Genomic DNA, 21,618 nt, shown 5'->3' with positions numbered 1-21,618 from the left:
GGAAGCTTTCGTCCGGCTCACTGGAACCTTCATCCAGTACCAGGGCCCTCAGCTCACAAATAATAAAAAAAAAGTTTGTTTATAATTCTACATATTAATGTACCTGCGATTTGGTTTTAAACAACAATTGACGAACCTAAATTTAATGTTTAGAAAAGTGTGGTTTTATCTTTAAACAAATTTATAGAGTTGGAGTTTGAAAATAGGCTTTTATCACTACTTCAAAATCTCATCCAACTTCACGAAATGTTACTTAATCCCAAACTACAATTCTTCCTTAATCCGACAACATTTTTTGCTAGTATGTATTTACGGCATAGCAACTAGGCCTATCTGGTTCCGTACCTAATGTTGATGTAATTACAAGGCAATATGTAAGAAGTCGTTCCGAAAAGAATGAAACAGGGATCACCACTCCGAAACACAGAGGTCCACCAGAGAAACAAACCATATCTCTGTTGTAAAATAAAGTTATTAATATTTTGTCTGGTAAAACATTGTTACAAATTACCACAGAAACATTATAAACTCTTGTAAGTTAAAAAATAACAGAACTTAATCTTCGTTTTATATTTTATCACTTTATTTTTCTTTCAATTAAAATTAGAACTCATGAAGAATATTAAATTCAAAGTTAAAATACATTATAGAAATATCAGTCGTGTCATTATGAAAAGGAAGAAAACGAAGTTTTTATATGTTATGTTTTTTTTCAGGGCTCAACGTTACAGAAGATCCAACACCAAACGTACCAACAGAGGGAGCGACGATATACCAATTAACGACGACAGAGATAACAAATATAAAATTAACTACAATACTTAAACAAACAACAGCAAAACCTACTACAGCAATGAAACCATCAACAGCCAAACCGACCACAATCATAAAGCCATCAACAACGCTTAATCCTACAACAACAATGAAGCCAACTACAACTGCTAAACCTACTACAACCATGAAACCAACAACAACGCCTAGCCCTACAACAACAGCTAAACCTACCACAACAATGAAACCAACAACAACAGCTAAAGTTACGACAACCATGAAACCAACAACAACACTCAACCCTACAACAACAGCAAAACCTACCACGACCTTGAAACCAACAACAACGCTCAACCCTACAACAACAGCTAGAGTTACCACAACAATGAAACCAACAACAACAGCTAAAGTTACGACAACCATGAAACCAACAACAACACTCAACCCTACAACAACAGCAAAACCTACAACAACCTTGAAACCAACAACAACACTCAACCCTACAACAACAGCAAAACCTACCACAACCTTGAAACCAACAACAGCTAAAGTTACAACAACCATGAAACCAACAACAACACTCGACCCTACCACAACAGCAAAACCTACCACAACCTTGAAACCAACAACAAAACTCAACCCTACAACAACAGCAAAACCTACCACAACCTTGAAACCAACAACAACGCTCAACCCTACAACAACAACTAGAGTTACTACAACCATGAAACCAACAACAACAGCTAAAGTTACAACCTTGAAACCAACAACAACACTCAACCCTACAACAACAGCAAAACCTACCACAACCTTGAAACCAACAACAACACTCAACCCTACAACAACAGCAAAACCTACCACAACCTTGAAACCAACAACAACACTCAACCCTACAACAACAGCTGGAGTTACTACAACCATGAAACCAACAACAACACTCAACCCTACAACAACAGCAAAACCTACCACAACCTTGAAACCAACAACAACACTCAACCCTACAACAACAGCAAAACCTACCACAACCTTGAAACCAACAACAGCTAAAGTTACAACAACCATGAAACCAACAACAACACTCGACCCTACCACAACAGCAAAACCTACCACAACCTTGAAACCAACAACAACACTCAACCCTACAACAACAGCAAAACCTACCACAACCTTGAAACCAACAACAACGCTCAACCCTACAACAACAGCTAGAGTTACTACAACCATGAAACCAACAACAACAGCTAAAGTTACAACCTTGAAACCAACAACAACACTCAACCCTACAACAACAGCAAAACCTACCACAACCTTGAAACCAACAACAACGCTCAACCCTACAACAACAGCTAGAGTTACTACAACCATGAAACCAACAACAACAGCTAAAGTTACAACCTTGAAACCAACAACAACACTCAACCCTACAACAACAGCAAAACCTAGCACAACCTTGAAACCAACAACAACAATGAAACAAACTACAACTGCTAAACCTACTACAACCATGAAACCATCAACAACGCTTAACCCTACAACGACAATGAAACCAACAACAATTCTCAACCCTACAACAGCAAAACCTACCACAACCATGAAACCAACAACAACACTCAACCCTACCACAACAGCAAAACCTTCTACAACCTTAAAACCAACAACAACGTTTAATCCTACAACAAAAATGAAACTAACAACAACAGCAAAACCTACCACAACAATGAAACCAACAACAACACTCAACCCTACCACAACAGCAAAACCCTCTACAACCTTAAAACCAACAACAACGTTTAATCCTACAACAACAGCTAAAGTTACTACAATCATGAAACCAACAACAACAGCTAAAGTTACTACAACCATGAAACCAACAACAACGCTCAACCCTACAACAACACCTAAAGTTACCCCAACAATGACACCAACAACAGCTAAAGTTACAACAACCATGAAACCAACAACAACACTCGACCCTACCACAACAGCAAAACCTACCACAACCTTGAAACCAACAACAATGTTTAATCCTACAACAACAGCTAAAGTTACTACAACCATGAAACCAACAACAACACTTAATCCTACAACAACAGCAAAACCTACCACAACCTTGAAACCAACAACAACACTCAACCCTACAACAACAGCAAATCCTTCTACAACCTTGAAACCAACAACACTCAACCCTACAACGACAGATAAAGTTACTACAACCATAAAACCAACAACAATACTCAACCCTACAACATCAGCAAAACCGAGCACAACCTTGAAACCAACAACAATGAAACAAACTACAACTGCTAAACCTACTACAACCATGAAACCATCAACAACGCTTAATCCTACAACAACAATGAAACCAACAACAACAGCAAAACCTACCGCAACAATGAAACCGACAACAACTCTCAACCCTACAACAGCAAAACCTATCACAACCTTAAAACCAACAACAACAACTAAATTTCCCACAACAATGGAACCAACAACAACAGCTAAAGTTACTACAACCATGAAACCAACAACAACGCTCAACCCTACAACAACACCTAAAGTTACCACAACAATGACACCAACAACAGCTAAAGTTACCACAACAATGAAACCAACAACAGCTAAAGTTACAACAACCATGAAACCAACAACACTCGACCCTACCACAACAGCAAAACCTACCACAACCTTGAAACCAACAACAACACTCAACCCTACAACAACAGCAAAACATACCACAACCTTGAAACCAACAACAACACTCAACCCTACAACAACAGCAAAACCTACCACAACAATGAAACCAACAACAGCTAAAGTTACAACAACCATGAAACCAACAACAACACTCGACCCTACCACAACAGGAAAACCTACCACAACCTTGAAACCAACAACAACACTCAACCCTACAACAACAGCAAAACCTACCACAACCTTGAAACCTACGACAACACTCAACCCTTCAACAACAGCAAAACCTACCACAACCTTGAAACCAACAACAATGTTTAATCCTACAACAACAGCTAAAGTTACTACAACCATGAAACCAACAACAACACTCAATCCTACAACAACAGCAAAACCTACCACAACCTTGAAACCAACAACAACACTCAACCCTACAACAACAGCAAAATCTACCACAACCTTGAAACCAACAACAACACTCAACCCTACCACAACAGCAAAACCTTCTACAACCTTAAAACCAACAACAACGTTTAATCCTACAACAACAGCTAAAGTTACTACAACCATGAAACCAACAACAAGAATGAAACAAACTACAACTGCTAAACCTACTACAACCATGAAACCATCAACAACGCTTAATCCTACAACAACAATGAAACCAACTACAACTGTTAAACTTGCCACAACAATAAAACCAACTACAACTGCTAAACCTACTACAACCATGAAACCAACAACAACGCCTAGTCCTACAACAACAGCTAAACCTAGTACAATTATGAAGCCATCAACAACGCTTAACCCTACAACAATAGATAAACCTACCACAACAATAAAACCAATAACAATGCTCAACCGTACAACGACAGCGAAACGTACTACAACTGTGAAACCTATAACAACCAACCCTAGTATAACATCTAAAATTATCACAACAATGACTCAAAGGACAACAGCTACACTTAGCACAAACATGAAACCAACGAAAACGCTCTACCCTACAACAATATCTAATCCTACTACAACAATGAAACCAACTACATCAGCAAAACTTACTGAAATTATGAAACCAATCACAACAGTCAACCCACCAACATCGACTATAACATTAATCAATTCTGCTATGTACGTGAAACCAACTACAACGATTAACTATGACACACCTATAAAGTTAAATATTACAAACAATCCTACAAGCCCTATGCTTACTTTGCCCTCACCGTCTTCCACTTCTGAATACGCTAATGATACGCAAGGTACAACAGCGACATCTGCTGAGGACATAACTACAATAAACCGTTTATCCAAAGAAGGAAACGTAACAGATTCAACTAAAGAACCCTCAACAACAGTTCACAAAAGTTTACTAACTTATTCAACGAGACAGGATGTTTCGTTTTCCTCAATTATTGTTACTTATACATCGATGGCAGAGCTATCATCTACGAATCCAACAACTAGTGTTCATGATACACCAGAAAACGCAAGTTTATCTCCAGAAAGTGTTGGTAATGTTACTGGAGAATCAGGTGTAACAGATTCGTTTACTAGTAGTACAGACAATGTTCATGATACATCAGGAAACACCAGTTTATCACCAGAAGGCGCTAGTAATGTTACTGGAGAACCGGGTGTTACAGGTTCGTTTACCAGTAGGATAGACAATGTTTATGGTACATCTGGAAACACTGGTTTATCACCAGTAGGCGCTACTAATGTCACAGGGGAACCAGGTATAACAGGTTCTATCATTAGTACTATAGACAACGTTTATGATGCATCCAGAGACACCGGTTTACCACCAGAAGGCACTAGTAATGTTACGGGAGAACTGGGTGTATCAGGGTCGTCTACCAGTAGTACAGACAATGTTCATGATACATCAGGAAACACCGGTTTATCACCAGAAGGTGCTAGTAATGTTACGGGAGAACTGGGTGTATCAGGGTCGTCTACCAGTAGTACAGACAATGTTCATGATACATCAGGAAACACCGGTTTATCACCAGAAGGTGCTAGTAATGTTACTGGAGAACTGGGTGTGACAGGTTTGTTTACCAGTAGTACATACAATGTCCATGATACATTAGGAAACACCAGTTTAGAACCAGAAGGCGCTAGTAATGTTACTGGAGAACCGAGTGCAACGGGTTTGACTACCAGTAATGTAGACATTATTTATGATATATCAGGAAACACCAGTTTATCACCAGAAGGGGCTAGTAATGTTACTGCAGAACTAGGTGTTACAGGTTCGTCTACCAGTAGTATAGACAACGTTTATGACACATCCAGAAACACCAGTTTAGAACCAGAAGGCGCTAGTAATGTTACTGGAGAACCGAGTGCAACGGGTTTGACTACCAGTAGTGTAGACAATGTTTATGATATATCAGGAAACACCAGTTTATCACCAGAAGGCGCTAGTAATGTTACTGGAGAACCGGGTGTAACAGTTTCTACCATTAGTACTATAGACAATGTTTATGACACATCCAGAAACACCAGTTTACGGCCAGAAGGCACTAGTAATGCTACTGAAGAACCGGGTGTAATAGGGTCGTCTTCTAGTAGTACAGACAATGTTCATGATATATCAGGAAACACCGGTTTATCACCAGAAGGCGCTACTAATGTCACAGGAGAAGAAGGTGTAACAGGTTCTACCATTAGTACTATAGACAACGTTTATGATACATCCAGAAACACCAGTTTATCACCAGAAGGCGCTAGTAATGTTACTGGAGAACCGAGTGCAACGGGTTTGACTAGCAGTAGTATAGACAATGTTTATGATACATCCAGAAACACCAGTTTACCACCAGAAGGCACTAGTAATGCTACTGAAGAACCGGGTGTAGTAGGTTCGTCTACCAGTAGTACAGACAATGTTCATGATACATCAAGAAATACCAGTTTATCACCAGAAGGTGCTAGTAATGTTACTGGAGAACTGGGTGTGACAGGTTTGTTTACCAGTAGTACAGACAATGTCCATGATACATTAGGAAACACCAGTTTAGAACCAGAAGGCGCTAGTAATGTTACTGGAGAACCGAGTGCAACGGTTTTGACTAGCAGTAGTGTAGACAATGTTTATGATATATCAGGAAATACCAGTTTATCACCAGAAGGCGCTAGTAATGTTACTGGAGAACCGAGTGCAACGGGTTTGACTACCAGTAATGTAGACATTATTTATGATATATCAGGAAACACCAGTTTATCACCAGAAGGGGCTAGTAATGTTACTGCAGAACTAAGTGTTACAGGTTCGTCTACCAGTAGTATAGACAACGTTTATGACACATCCAGAAACACCAGTTTAGAAGAAGAAGGCGCTAGTAATGTTACTGGAGAACCGAGTGCAACGGGTTTGACTACCAGTAGTGTATACAATGTTTATGATATATCAGGAAACACCAGTTTATCACCAGAAGGCGCTAGTAATGTTACTGGAGAACCGGGTGTAACAGTTTCTACCATTAGTACTATAGACAACGTTTATGATACATCCAGAAACACCAGTTTATCACCAGAAGGCGCTAGTAATGTTACTGGAGAACCGAGTGCAACGGGTTTGACTAGCAGTAGTATAGACAATGTTTATGATACATCCAGAAACACCAGTTTACCACCAGAAGGCACTAGTAATGCTACTGAAGAATTGGGTGTAATAGAGTCGTCTACCAGTAGTACAGACAATGTTCATGATACATCAAGAAATACCAGTTTATCACCAGAAGGTGCTAGTAATGTTACTGGAGAACTGGGTGTGACAGGTTTGTTTACCAGTAGTACAGACAATGTCCATGATACATTAGGAAATACCAGTTTATCACCAGAAGGCGCTAGTAATGTTACTGGAGAACCGAGTGCAACGGGTTTGACTACCAGTAATGTAGACAGTGTTTATGATGTATCAGGAAACACCAGTTTATCACCAGAAGGCGCTAGTAATGTTACTGGAGAACTAGGTGTTACAGGTTCGTCTAGCAGTAGTATAGACAACGTTTATGATACATCCAGAAACACCAGTTTACCACCAGAAGGCACTAGTAATGCTACTGAAGAACCGGGTGTAATAGGGTCGTCTACCAGTAGTACAGACAATGTTTTTGATATATCAGGAAACACCGGTTTATCACCAGAAGGCGCTACTAATGTCACAGGAAAACAAGGTGTAACAGGTTCTACCATTAGTACTATAGACAACGTTTATGACACATCCAGAAACACCAATTTACTGCCAGAAGGCGCTAGTAATGTTACTGGAGAACCGAGTGCAACGGGTTTGACTACCAGTAGTATATACAATGTTTATGATATATCAGGAAACACCAGTTTATCACCAGAAGGCGCTAGTAATGTTACTGGAGAACCGGGTGTAACAGTTTCTACCATTAGTACTAGAGACAATGTTTATGACACATCCAGAAACACCAGTTTACGGCCAGAAGGCACTAGTAATGTTACGGGAGAATCGGATGTAATAGGTTCGTCTACCGGGAGTATAAACAATGTTAATGATACATCAGGAAATACGAGTTTAGTACCAGAAGAGGCTACTAATGTTTCTGGAGAACCCAGTGTAACAGGTTCGTATGCCAGTAGTATAGACAATGTTTATGATGCGTCAAGAAACACCAGTTTATCACCAGAAGGCGCTACTAATGTTATGGGAGAACCTAGTATAACAGGTTCGTCTACCAGTAGTATAGACAATGTTTATGATACATCTGAAAACACTATTTCACCACCGCAAGGCGTTATTAATGTCACTCAAGGACCAGGTGTAACAGGGTCCTTCACCAATACTATAGACAATTTTTATAAGTCAGGAAACAACAGTTTACAACCAGAAGGCGCAAGTAATGTTTCTCAAGAAACGGGTGTAACGGGGTCGTCTACCAGTATTATAGAGAATATATATAATACATTTGGAAACACCGGTTTACCACCAGAGGGTGCTACTAATGTGATAGGAGAACCAAGTATAACAGGTTCTTTAACCAATACTCTAGACAACGTTTATGATACATCCAGAAACACCAGCTTACCACCAGAAGACGCTAGTAATGTTTCTGGAGAACCTGGTGTAATAGGTTCGTCTGCCAGTAGCATAGACGAAATTTATGATAAGTCTGTAAACACAAGTGTATCATCAGAAATTGCTAATAATGTTTCTAGAGATTATCCAGACAATTATTACATTAATCAATCCAATATCACAGGTACTGCTAGCTTTCCTGAAGGAAATTATGGTGGTACTGAAGCACCAGGAGAAAATGGATTTATTGATACTGGAGTGACAGGATTATATAATAATCCAGATAGCGTTGATTTTCCTTATCAATCCAACTCCGATAATGCCACTCGTGACACCAGTTTTCCAGAAGGAAATGATTTTGATAGTGAAGCACCAGGAGAAAATGGAGTTATTGATTCTGGAGTGACAGGTTCATATAATAATCCAGACAATGTTAATTATCCTTTTGAATCAAAATGGGATAACGTCACTGGTAACACCAGTTTTCCAGAAGAAAATTATGTTGATAGTGAAGCACCAGGAGAAAATGGAGTTATTGATTCTGGAGTGACAGGATCATATAATAATCCAGATAGCGTTGATTTTCCTTATCAATCCAATTGGGATAACGTCACTGGTAATACCAGTTTTCCAGAAGGAAATTATGTTGATAGTGAAACACCAGGAGAAAATGGATTTATTGATTCTGGAGTGACAGGATCATATAATAATCCAGATAGCGTTGATTTTCCTTATCAATCCAACTCCGATAACGCCACTGGTAACACCAGTTTTCCAGAAGGAAATGATTTTGATAGTGAAGCACCAGGAGAAAATGGAGTTATTGATTCTGGAGTGACAGGTTCATATAATAATCCAGATAGTGTTAATTATCCTTTTGAATCAAAATGGGATAACGTCACTGGTAACACCAGTTTTCCAGAAGGAAATGATTTTGATAGTGAAGCACCAGGAGAAAATGGAGTTATTGATTCTGGAGTGACAGATTCATATAATAATCCAGACAGTGTTAATTATCCTTTTGAATCAAAATGGGATAACGTCACTGGTAATACCAGTTTTCCAGAAGGAAATTATGTTGATAGTGAAACACCAGGAGAAAATGGATTTATTGATTCTGGAGTGACAGGATCATATAATAATCCAGATAGCGTTGATTTTCCTTATCAATCCAATTCCGATAACGCCACTGGTAACACCAGTTTTCCAGAAGGAAATGATTTTGATAGTGAAGCACCAGGAGAAAATGGAGTTATTGATTCTGGAGTGACAGGTTCATATAATAATCCAGATAGTGTTAATTATCCTTTTCAATCAAAATGGGATAACGTCACTGGTAATACCAGTTTTCCAGAAGAAAATTATGTTGATAGTGAAACACCAGAAGAAAATGGAGTTATTGATTCTGGAGTGACAGATTCATATAATAATCCAGACAGTGTTAATTATCCTTTTGAATCAAAATGGGATAACGTCACTGGTAACACCAGTTTTCCAGAAGGAAATTATGTTGACAGTGAAGCATCAGAAGAAAATGGATTCATTGATTCTGGAGTGATAGGAATATCAAATTATCCAGACAATGTTAGTTACCCTTATGAATCGAAGTGGGATAACTTCACTGGTAACACCAGTTTTCCAGAAGAAAATTATGTTGATAGTGAAGCACCAGGAGAAAATGGAGTTATTGATTCTGGAGTGACAGGATCATATAATAATCCAGATAGCGTTGATTTTCCTTATCAATCCAATTGGGATAACGTCACTGGTAATACCAGTTTTCCAGAAGGAAATTATGATGATAGTGAAGCATCAGAAGAAAATGGATTCATTAATTCTGAAGTGATAGGAATATCAAATAATTCATACAACGTTAATCACCCTTATGAATCAAAAAGGGATAACGTCACTGGTAATACCAGTTTTCCAGAAGAAAATTATGTTGATAGTGAAACACCAGGAAAAAATGGATTTATTGATTCTGGAGTGACAGGATCATATAATAATCCAGATAGCGTTGATTTTCCTTTTCAATCCAACTCTGATAACGCCACTGGTAACACCAGTTTTCCAGAAGGAAATGATTTTGATAGTGAAGCACCAGGAGAAAATGGAGTTATTGATTCTGGAGTGACAGGTTCATATAATAATCCAGACAGTGCTAATTATCCTTTTGAATCAAAATGGGATAACGTCACTGGTAACACCAGTTTTCCAGAAGAAAATTATGTTGATAGTGAAGCACCAGAAGAAAATGGAGTGACAGGATCATATAATAATCCAGATAGTGTTTATTTTCCTTATCAATCCAATTGGGATAACGTCACTGGTAACACCAGTTTTCCAGAAGAAAATCATGTTGATAGTGAAGCACCAGAAGAAAATGGAGTGACAGGATCATATAATAATCCAGATAGTGTTTATTATCCTTATCAATCCCATTGGGATAACGTAACTGGTGACACCAGTTTTCCAGAAGAAAATCATGTTGGTAGTGAAGCACCAGAAGAAAATGGATTCATTAATTCTGGAATGACAGCAATATCAAATAATTCATACAATGTTAATCACCCTTATGAATCGAAGTGGGATAACTTCACTGGTAACACCAGTTTTCCAGAAGAAAATTATGTTGATAGTGAAGCACCAGAAGAAAATGGAGTGACAGGATCATATAATAATCCAGATAGTGTTTATTATCCTTATCAATCCAATTGGGATAACGTCACTGGTAACACCAGTTTTCCAGAAGAAAATTATGTTGATAGTGAAGCACCAGAAGAAAATGGAGTGACAGGATCATATAATAATCCAGATAGTGTTTATTATCCTTATCAATCCCATTGGGATAACGTAACTGGTGACACCAGTTTTCCAGAAGAAAATCATGTTGGTAGTGAAGCACCAGAAGAAAATGGATTCATTAATTCTGGAATGACAGCAATATCAAATAATTCATACAATGTTAATCACCCTTATGAATCGAAGTGGGATAACTTCACTGGTAACACCAGTTTTCCAGAGGGAAATTATGTTGATAGTGAAGCACCAGAAGAAAATGGAGTTATTGATTCTGGAGTGACAGGATCATTTAATAATCCAGACAGTGTTTATTATCCTTATCAATCCCATCGGGATAACGTCACTGGTGACACTAGTTTTCCAGAAGAAATTCATGTTGGTAGTGAAGCACCAGAAGAAAATGGAATTATTGATTCTGGAGTGACAGGATCATTTAATAATCCAGACAGTGTTTACTTTCCTTATCAATCCCATTGGGATAACGTCACTGGCAACACCAGTTTTCCAGAAGGAGATTATATCCTAAACACAAGTTTCAAGGCAAAATCATCAGTTTTCCAAGGTACTTTTTCTTATTTTTGGATACATTGGATTATTTCACTCTCACTATAGTTTTGCCATATCAGACGTTTTGTCATATAAATATATATATATATATATAGCTGAAACGAAAACGTATGAAGTCTAGAGATTGTGGATAATTTGTAACTTTGTAAAGTTTTATCGTTCTACTAATAAATGAACTGCATCTCATGTTGAAGCAATTATGGGAATTACATCAGTATTAATCTGCAATGAAACTTGCTATTTTATGTTTCTGTTTTGTCGACAATTAGACATTTATATTATTAATTTTGTTTAAATTAACGTATGTTTCACTGTTGAATTACAATAACACATTGTTAAAGTTTATTTTATATTTTGGTATTGGCTTTAATATTGTGGAAGACATGTTTGTAATTTTCATGAGTTTGACATTCATTTGCAACTAGCCGTGATGTTGTATTGAATGTGTTTTTCGTGTGTTTTGGTACTTGTCTACATTCCATTATTGATGTAGCACCGCACGATTTTATGATTTGTTTTGGTATACATTTTTAAATACATTATGTATGTTTCGATATTTTTCTTTAACAAGAAATTATTGAAGTCTACCCTGTGTTTTGATAGTGGAATACAATTAAACACTGCAAAAGTATCGCAATTATCTTGGTGTTTGGATATCGGTTGGCATTGTTGAAGTTTCGTGTTGTGTTCATTCGTTTCGGCATTAGTATACATTGTAGTACTTTCAAATATTTCTTCTACGTGTTCCGGTATTATACTACACGTGCACATTATTTAAAGTATGGCACGTGTTTATTATATTTCTCCATGTTATTTTACAATGAAGCATTGTAACTTTGATTATTTTACATTGTGTTTCAGTGCTGGCATACAATAATGCATTATTGTAATTATATCGCAAGGGTTTAAAATTAATTTGGAAAAATGTTTACTTTTGAGCTTTATTACATATGTTTGTTATTTGCTTTGACATTGAACTTCGCTCATAGTTTGTTCTAGTATCACACGTTTCTATCGTGTTTCGGTATTAGTCTACTATTAGATATTGTCGTAGTAACACATGTTTCTACCGCGTTTCGTATTAGATATTGTTAAAGTTTTACATATTTTATCATGTGTTCGGTGTGAGTGTACAATTAGCTATAGTTGTAGTTTCACATGTTTCTATCGTGATAGAAATAATATCACGATTATTTCTTGATAATCAGTTAGATTATATTAGTTAGATAATATCTAGCGAAACCACAGCCAATGGATTTGTTTTAAAGTTTGTTTAAACTTTAAACAAAGTTGGTATATTATTATATACCATAAAATACTATTATTTCCACGCTGATTTCTCCAAGCCCGTTCCCTTGGCTGTGGTTTCGCTAGATAGTAGATAAGGACAGTGGGAATCTCGTTATATATATTCAATATATATAGAACAATATATATTGTTCGTATATCGAACAATAATGTGATGCTATTGTAGCATCACATGTTTCTATCGTGTATCGATATCAATCTGCTATTAGATGTTATAGTTTCACGTGTTTTTTTAAGTTTCAGAATAAGTCTACTATTAGTCTACTATTAGATATTGTTATTGTTTCACGTTTCTATCGGGTTTTCATCACATGTTTCAGTACAAGTCGACTATTGCATACAGTTTTAGATTCATATGTTCCTATGGTGTTTTGGTATACGTCTACTATTAGATGATGTTGTAGTTTCACATATATTTATCGTGATAAGCATTAGTCGACTTTTATATATTATTGTAGCATCACATGTTTCTATCGTGTATCGATATCAATCTGCTATTAGATGTATAGTTTCACGTGTTTTTTCAGTCTTTCAGAATAAGTCTACTATTCCATGTTGTTGTAGTTTGAAATATCTCTGTAGTGTTTCGGTATTACTCTACTATTATATATTGTAGTTTCACATGTTTCTATCATGTTTCGGTGTAAGTCAACTATTAGATTTTGTTATACTTTCATATATTTCTATCGTATTTCGGTATTAGTTGCTATTATATATTATTGTAGTTTCACATGTTTCTATCGTGTTTCTATATAAGTCTGCTACTTTATTTTGTTGTAGTGTATTACGTTTCTATCGTTATTTTTACAAGTCTGCTATTAGATATTGCTGTAGTTTAGCATGATTCTATTACGTTTTGGTAGTAGTCTACCATTGATATTATAGTTTCATATGTACGTATCATGTGTTTCAGTATAACTCTAGTATTACATATTTTTGTAGGTTTCACATGTCTCTATCGTGTTTTGGTCTTAGTCTGTTTGTTTTTTAATTTTTCGCAAAGCTACTCAAGGGCTATCTGCGCTAGCCGTCCCTAATTTAGCAGTGTAAAACTAGAGGAAAGGCAGCTAGTCATCACCACCCACCGCCAACGTTTGGGCTACTCTTTTACTAACGAATAGTGGGATTGACCGGTACATTATAACGCCTCCACGGTTGAAAGGGCGAGCACTTTGGTGCGACGGGGATACGAACCCGCGACCCTCAGATTACGAGTCGAACACCTTAAACCACCCGGCCATGCCGCGCCCAGTGTTAGTCTACTAGTAGACATTGTTTTTATAGTTTAACATGTTTCTGTCGTGTTTCGGTATCAGTGTACTATTAAATATTGTTGTAGTTTCGCAAACTTCTATAGTGTTTCGGTATTAGTGTACTATTAAATATTGTTGTAGTTTCGCAAACTTCTATAGTGTTTCGATATTAGTTTACAATTAAATATTGTTGTAGTTTCGCAAACTTCTATAGTGTTTCGATATTAGTGTACTATTAAATATTGTTCTAGTTTCGCAAACTTCTATAGTGTTTCGATATTAGTTTACTATTAAATATTGTTGTAGTTTCGCAAACTTCTATAGTGTTTCGATATTAGCCTACTATGAGATATTGCTTCAGATTCACATATTTCTATCGTGATTTGGTTTTACTTTCTATCTCACATTCCAAAATAAGTCTACTTTTTCATATTATTGATATAGTTTCACATGTTTTTATCGTGTTTCAGTATTAGTCTACTATTAGATATTATTGAAGTTTTAAACGTTTCTTTCCTGGTTCGTATAAATCTAGTGTTAGATACTGTTGAAGTATTATATATTTTGTCATGTCTTTCGGTATGAGTCGAGTATTAGATATTGCAGTATTTTCACACATTTGTATCGTGATTAGTATTTATCTACTCTTAGATATTGTTGTAGAATCATATGTTTTTATTCTATTTCGGTATTAGTGTACCATTAGGTATTATTGTAGTAACATATGTTTCTATCATGTGTTTCAGTATATGCCTACTATTATATACTGTTGAATTTTCAAACGTTTCTATCGTGATTCTGTATTTAGCTACTACTAGATATTGTTCTAGCATCACTTGTTTTTATTGTGTTTTGGTATTAGTGCACCATTAGATATTGTTGTAGCATCACCTGTTTATATCATGTGTTCAAGTGTATGAATAGTATTAGATACTGTTGCAGTTTCATATGTTTCTATCGTGTTTTTGGTATTAGTCTACAATTACATATTGTTGTAATTTTATATGTTTATATCGTGTTTCGTATAAGTCTACTATTAGATATAGTTGAAATACTACATATTTTATCACGTGTTTCGTATAAGTCTAGTATTAGATATAGTTGAAATACTACATATTTTATCACGTGTTTCGATATGAAGCTACAGTTATATATTGTTGAACTTTCCACGTTTCCATCGTGATTCAGTATTAGTCTTCTATTAGATTTTGCTGTGGTATCATATTTTTCTATCGTGTTTTGGTTCAATTTTAGTGTTAGATATTTTTCTAATTTCACATATTTCTGTGTTTTCTCGGTATAGTATACCATTTTATATTGTTGTAGTTTCACATTTTTCTAAAAAGTTTTGGCATAAGTCTACTATTAAATAATGTCGTAGTTTCACATATTTCTATCCTGATTCGGTATTACTCTACTATTAGATATTGTTCAATATCACACGTTTCTATCATGATTGGGTAACAGTGTGCAATTTGATATTGTTGTAGTTTCACATGCTTCTGTTGTGATTCAGTATTAATCTACTATTAAATAATGTAGTATCACACGTATCTATCTCATAGTTGTATTTATATAACTCTACTACAAAATATTCTTATTATAGTTTCAAATGTTTCTATCGTTTTCGTTTTAGTCTGGTATTAGATATTGTTGTTATAGTTTTACATGCCTATATCGTGTTTCGATATTAGTCAACCTTTAGATATGGTTTTAGTTTTATATGTTTCTATCGTGATAGAGTGCTAGTCAAATATTAGATAGTGTTTCAGTAGAATATGTTTCTATGATGCTACGGTATAAATCTGCTATTAGATATTGCTGTAGATTTTCAACCTTTAGATGCGGTATTTATAGTTTCATATGTTTCTATCCTGATTCGGTATTAGATTACTATTGATATTATTGTAGTTTTTGATGTCTCTATCGTGTTTCGCAAAAGTTTAATATTAGATATTGTTGAAGTATCATATATTTAACACGTTTCTGGTATAAGTCTACTGTTACATATTGTTGTAGTAAAATATGTTTCGGTGTAAGTCTATTATTAGCTATTATTGCAGCTTCACATGTTTCTACAGTGTTTCAGTAGAAGTCTACTATTAAATATTGTTGTAGTATCACATGTTTCTATCATGCTCAGGATAGGTTTACTATTAGGTATTGTTGCTATTGTTTCATATGTTTCTATTGTGTTTTGTTATAGTTCTGCTGTTAAATATTTTTGTAGCTCACACATTTCTATTTTGAATTAATGCTAGTTTACTCTTAGATACTATTGTAGTTTCACGTTTCTATCATGACACATTAGAGCCCACTATTAGATGTTTTTGTAGTATCATATGTTTTTATTATGATTCAGTATAAGTCTACTATTAGATACTGTTGTCACACTTTCATATATTTCTAGCGAAAATCATTATTAGTTTACTATTAGATATTGTTGTAGTTTTTATGTCTCTTTCGTGTTTCGTATAAATCTATTGTTAATTATTGATATGGTTTCTCATGTTTCTATCGTGATTCAGTATTAGTCTAATGTTAGATATTGTTGTGGTGTCATATGTTTCTATCGTGATTTAGTGTTAGTCTACTATAAGATATTGTTGATATATCACCTATTTCTATCATGATTCAGTATAACGTTACTATTACATATTATTGTAGTTTCACATGTTTCTATCGTATTTCACTATTAGTCTACTATTAGAACTTGTAATGGTTTCACATGTTTCTATCGTGATCCATTATTAATATACTATTACGTATTGTAGTATATCATAGTACTTATAATGAAACATGATAGAAACATATTTTATTACAGCAATATCTAATAGTAGACGTATGCCGAAACATGATAGAAACATATTTTACTTAAACAATATTTAATACAAGGCTTATACGAAACACGAGTCTAATAGTTTACTATTAGATATTATTGTGATACAATGTTTCTATTGTGTTGCAGTATATGTCTGCTATAAGATACTGATGTAGTTTTACATGTTTTTTTTCATGTTTCATTATAACTCTGCTATTAGATATCGTTGTTGTACTTAAACATGTTTTTATCGTGTTTCGGTATTAATCTGCTATTAGATATTGTTACAGTTTCATATATTTCTATCGTAATTCAGTATAAGTCTACTATTAAATACTGTTATAGTTTACATGTCTCATTTGTGTTTCGTGTAAGTTTAGTATTAGATATTGTAGAAGTACTACATATTTTATGATGTGCTTCCTTATGATTTTACGATCAGACATTGTTGTAGTTTCATATATTTCTGTCGTGGTTGAGTATAAGAGTACTGTTAGATATTGTTGTAGTATCACACAAATCTATCTCGTGTTTTATTATAACTCTACTATTATATGTCGTTGTTATAGTTTCACACGTCTCTGTTGTGTTTCTGAATTATTCTACTATTATATATTACAGTTTCACGTGTTTTTTGTTTTATTCCATATAGGTATACTATTACGTATTGTTGTAGTTTTACAGATATCTATCGTGTTTCAGTATGAGTCTACTATTACGTATTGTTGTAGTTCCATATGTTTCTATCGGATTTCAGTGTAAGTCTACTATTATATATTGTTGTATTATGACATATTTATACCATGTGTTTTACTATATGTTTACTACTAGATTTTGTTGTTGTATCATATATTTTTATCATGTGTTTAATTATATGTATACTGTTAGATATTGTTGTAGTCTCACATTTTCTATCGTGATTCGGTATCATTCTCCTTTTAGATAATGCACTTATAGTTTCATATGGTTTTATCGTGTTTCAGTATCAGTCTACTATTAGATATTGTTGTAGTTACAAATATTTCTATCGTGTTTTTGTATAAGTCTACTACTAGATGTTGTTGTAGTATCACATTTTGCTATTGATTCAGTTCTCGTCTACTATTAGATATATTTGTATTGTTACATATTTCTATTATGTGTTTCATTGTTTGTGTACTATTTGATATTGTTGTAGTTGTACCTTTTCTATAGTGATTCTGTATTATTCTACTTTTAGACATTGTTGTTATAGTTTCAAATCTTTCTATCATGATTCGGTATTAGTCTACTATTAAATATTGTTGTATTTCTTCATATCTCTGTCATACTTCGTATAAGTCTGGTATTAGGTATTGTTGAAGAATTATATAAACTGCTAAAAAATTAAAGGAACAAGTACGTTTTGTTATATACTTTATCTCAGTGTTCCAAATGTGATAATATTTTTATTTTTTAGGTAATTTTCTTTATTTCAGTTCCATCTGTATCCATTTTTAATGTGCCATGAATGGTGAAACATATAGATATAAAATTTTAAAAATGACGATTGTCACCAACACTGATATCCCACATGAAACAATACTTTAAACAGCTTACTTGCGTTTATTCAAGAAATGTTTGAAACATTCAATATTTAGTGTGACTTCCACGGGCTGTGACACACTTCTGACACCGAGTTGGCACACTTCGAATGTGTCTATCGATGTTATCGTGGGTTATGTCAGCCCACTCGTCTTCCAGGGCTTGTCGAAGTTCCTGTACATTCTGAGGATGGTGCTGGCGTTCACTAACACGCCTCGACGACATATCCCAACAATGTTCAATTGGATTTAATTCTGGAGATCTAGCAGGCCACTCAGAAGTCTCTATTCCTTCCTCGTCAAGGAAGTCCATACACAGTCTGGCGACGTGGGCTCGCGCGTTAACCTACATGAGAATTAACCCATCGCTGACAGCACCGCAAAAGGCCTAACAATAGGTTCCAGAATTTCGTCTCTATATCGTCGTACGTTTAGAGCACCCCTGTCGAGTATAAGTCCGTGCGGCCACTCAAGCATATGCTTGCCCCGACTATTACAGAACCTCCTCCGTAAGCGTTGACTTGCACAATGTTACAGACGGAAAGTCGCTCTCCTCGGCGTCTCGCACGTCCATCATCACAAGACACAGAGAACCTGCTCTCGTCTATCCACAGCACGGTGGCCCATTGACGATGTCGTGCTGTCAAAATAACGCCTCTTGCAGACCGTGTGACCCTGAGGGGTCGTCCGTGCAGACAAATGTGAACTGTTTGGGTCGACACAGGGGTTCTAGTGGAATGCTGGAGGTCATTTCGCTGTGACCGAGTCGTAGCTAACCTGTCCCGCAGAGCGGTAGTCACGATGTATCGGTCCTCTCTAGTTGTTGTGCAGCCAGCGATGACGGCCTTGACCTGGTCTCCTTCCGTAAGAGTTCGTCTCCTGGTAGCTTCGCCAAAGTCGATTGATAACGTTTGGTGACACACCAACGCGCTGTGCCACCCTCCTTTGGGTCTGGCCATCCTCCAGCATCTAAACCGCCCAGGCCACCTCGTTGTTTGTCAGATGGCGCCTGACTGCTTGAATACACAAGATGAAGGTACACACTGCAAAGATCCATGTTGGTGTTTGTTTCGAGAATTAATGAAGAATGCGTAGTTTCACGTAACAACCTCACGTAGGGTACCTTGAGTTGTATTCTTCTTGAGTGAGGTGAGTTTCGTTTGAGTTGCTTCAAACTTCACTCGCAAGCTTAAAAAATACACTTGTAGACGAACGGATGTGTTTTTCATACATAAATTTAGTTATGATAGAAATGTGCTGAAATGTGTACTTGTTCCTTTAATTTTTTTGAGTAGTATATTTAACACGTGTTCCAGTAAAAGTCTACTGTTAGATAATGTTGTAGTAAAATATGTTCTATCATGTTTTGCTATAAGTCTACTATTATATATTATTGTAGTTTCACATGTTTCTACTGTGTTTCTGTATTAGTCTACTATTGGATATTGTTGTAGTTTTAAATGCTTTTTCATGATCCAGTATAAATTTACTATTAGAAAATGTTGTTGTATCACATGTTTCTATCTCATATTTGCATTTCTGTAACTACTATAAAATATTCTCATTATAGTTTTAAATATTTCTATCGTTTTTTGGTTTTACTATCAGATATTGTTATTGTAGTTTCACATGTCTCTGTCGTGTTTTGGTGCTAGTTAACTATTAGATAGTGTTTTAGTAGAATCTGTTTCTATCATGTTGCGGAATAGGGGCCCGGCATGGCCAAGCGTGTTAAGGCGTTCGACTCGTAATCCGAGAGTCACGGGTTCGAATACTGGTCGCACCAAACATGCTCGCCCTTTCAGCCGTAAGGGCGTTATAATGTTACGGTCAATCCCACTATTCGTTAGTAAAAGAGCAGTAAAAGATTCAGTATTAGTCTACTATTATATACTGTGTTAGCATCACAAATTCTGCGGTGTATCGGTATTTGCCTACTATTAGATATTGTTGTAGTTTCCCATGTTTCCATGTCGTTCTGTATTATTCTACTCTTAGAATTCGTTGTAGTTTTATATGTCTCTATCGTGTTTCGTATAAGTCTAGTATTTGATATTTTTGAAGTATTACATATTTCTGTTGTGTTTCGGTATATGTCGACTATTTTATATTGTTGTAGTTTCATATGTTTCTATCGTGATTCGGTATTATTCTACTTTCAGACAATGTTGTAGTTTTGCATGTTTTTATTGTGATTAGGTATTTATTTACTATTTGATATTCTTGTAGTTTTACTTCTTTCTATCGTGTTTGGCATAAGTTCAGTATTAGATATTGTTGAAGTATTACATATTTTATCATGATGTGTCGGTATGAGTCTACTATTAAATATTGTTGTTTTCATATTTCTATCGTGATTGAGTATTAGTCCTCTATTAGATATTGTTGTAGTATCATATTTTTGTATCATGTTTCGGTATTACTCTACTATTATACAATATTGTAATTTCACATAATTCTATAGTGTTTCAGTATTAGTCTACTATTAGATATTTTTCTAGCATTGAATTTTTGTATCGCGTTTTGGTGTTAGTCTACTATTAGATATTGTTGTGGACTCACATGTTTCTATTCTGATTCGGTATTGTTCTGCTGTTAGATATTATTGTAGTTTCACATATTTCTGTCGTGTTTCGATATTAGTCTACTATTAGATATTATTATTTCAAATTTTTTATGATGTGTTTCATTATAAGACTACAATTACATATTGTTTTATTTTCACATGTTCCTAACTTGTTTTGATTTGGTGTTTGTATACTATTATATATTGTTTTAGTATCTCTC

General features: G+C 35.4%; 1 protein-coding gene across 1 annotated transcript in view; it reads left to right on the top strand.

Annotated features, from left to right (window-relative positions):
* Positions 1-732: 732 nt before the first annotated feature.
* The window catches only part of LOC143227519 (uncharacterized), a 50,517-nt gene continuing 29,631 nt past the window's right edge, over positions 733-21,618 (top strand). The window contains exon 1 of the mRNA XM_076458959.1: positions 733-11,882. Within this exon, the coding sequence (XP_076315074.1) occupies positions 854-11,882 (11,029 nt within the window). The 5' untranslated portion in view covers positions 733-853. The remainder of the gene's footprint in view (positions 11,883-21,618) is intronic.

Source organism: Tachypleus tridentatus, chromosome 9 (genome assembly GCF_004210375.1).
Source record: "Tachypleus tridentatus isolate NWPU-2018 chromosome 9, ASM421037v1, whole genome shotgun sequence".
In the NCBI taxonomy this organism is placed as follows: domain Eukaryota; kingdom Metazoa; phylum Arthropoda; class Merostomata; order Xiphosura; family Limulidae; genus Tachypleus; species Tachypleus tridentatus.
The sequence above is the reverse complement of the archived record's forward strand: the minus strand, read 5'-3'. Positions and strand labels throughout refer to the sequence as shown.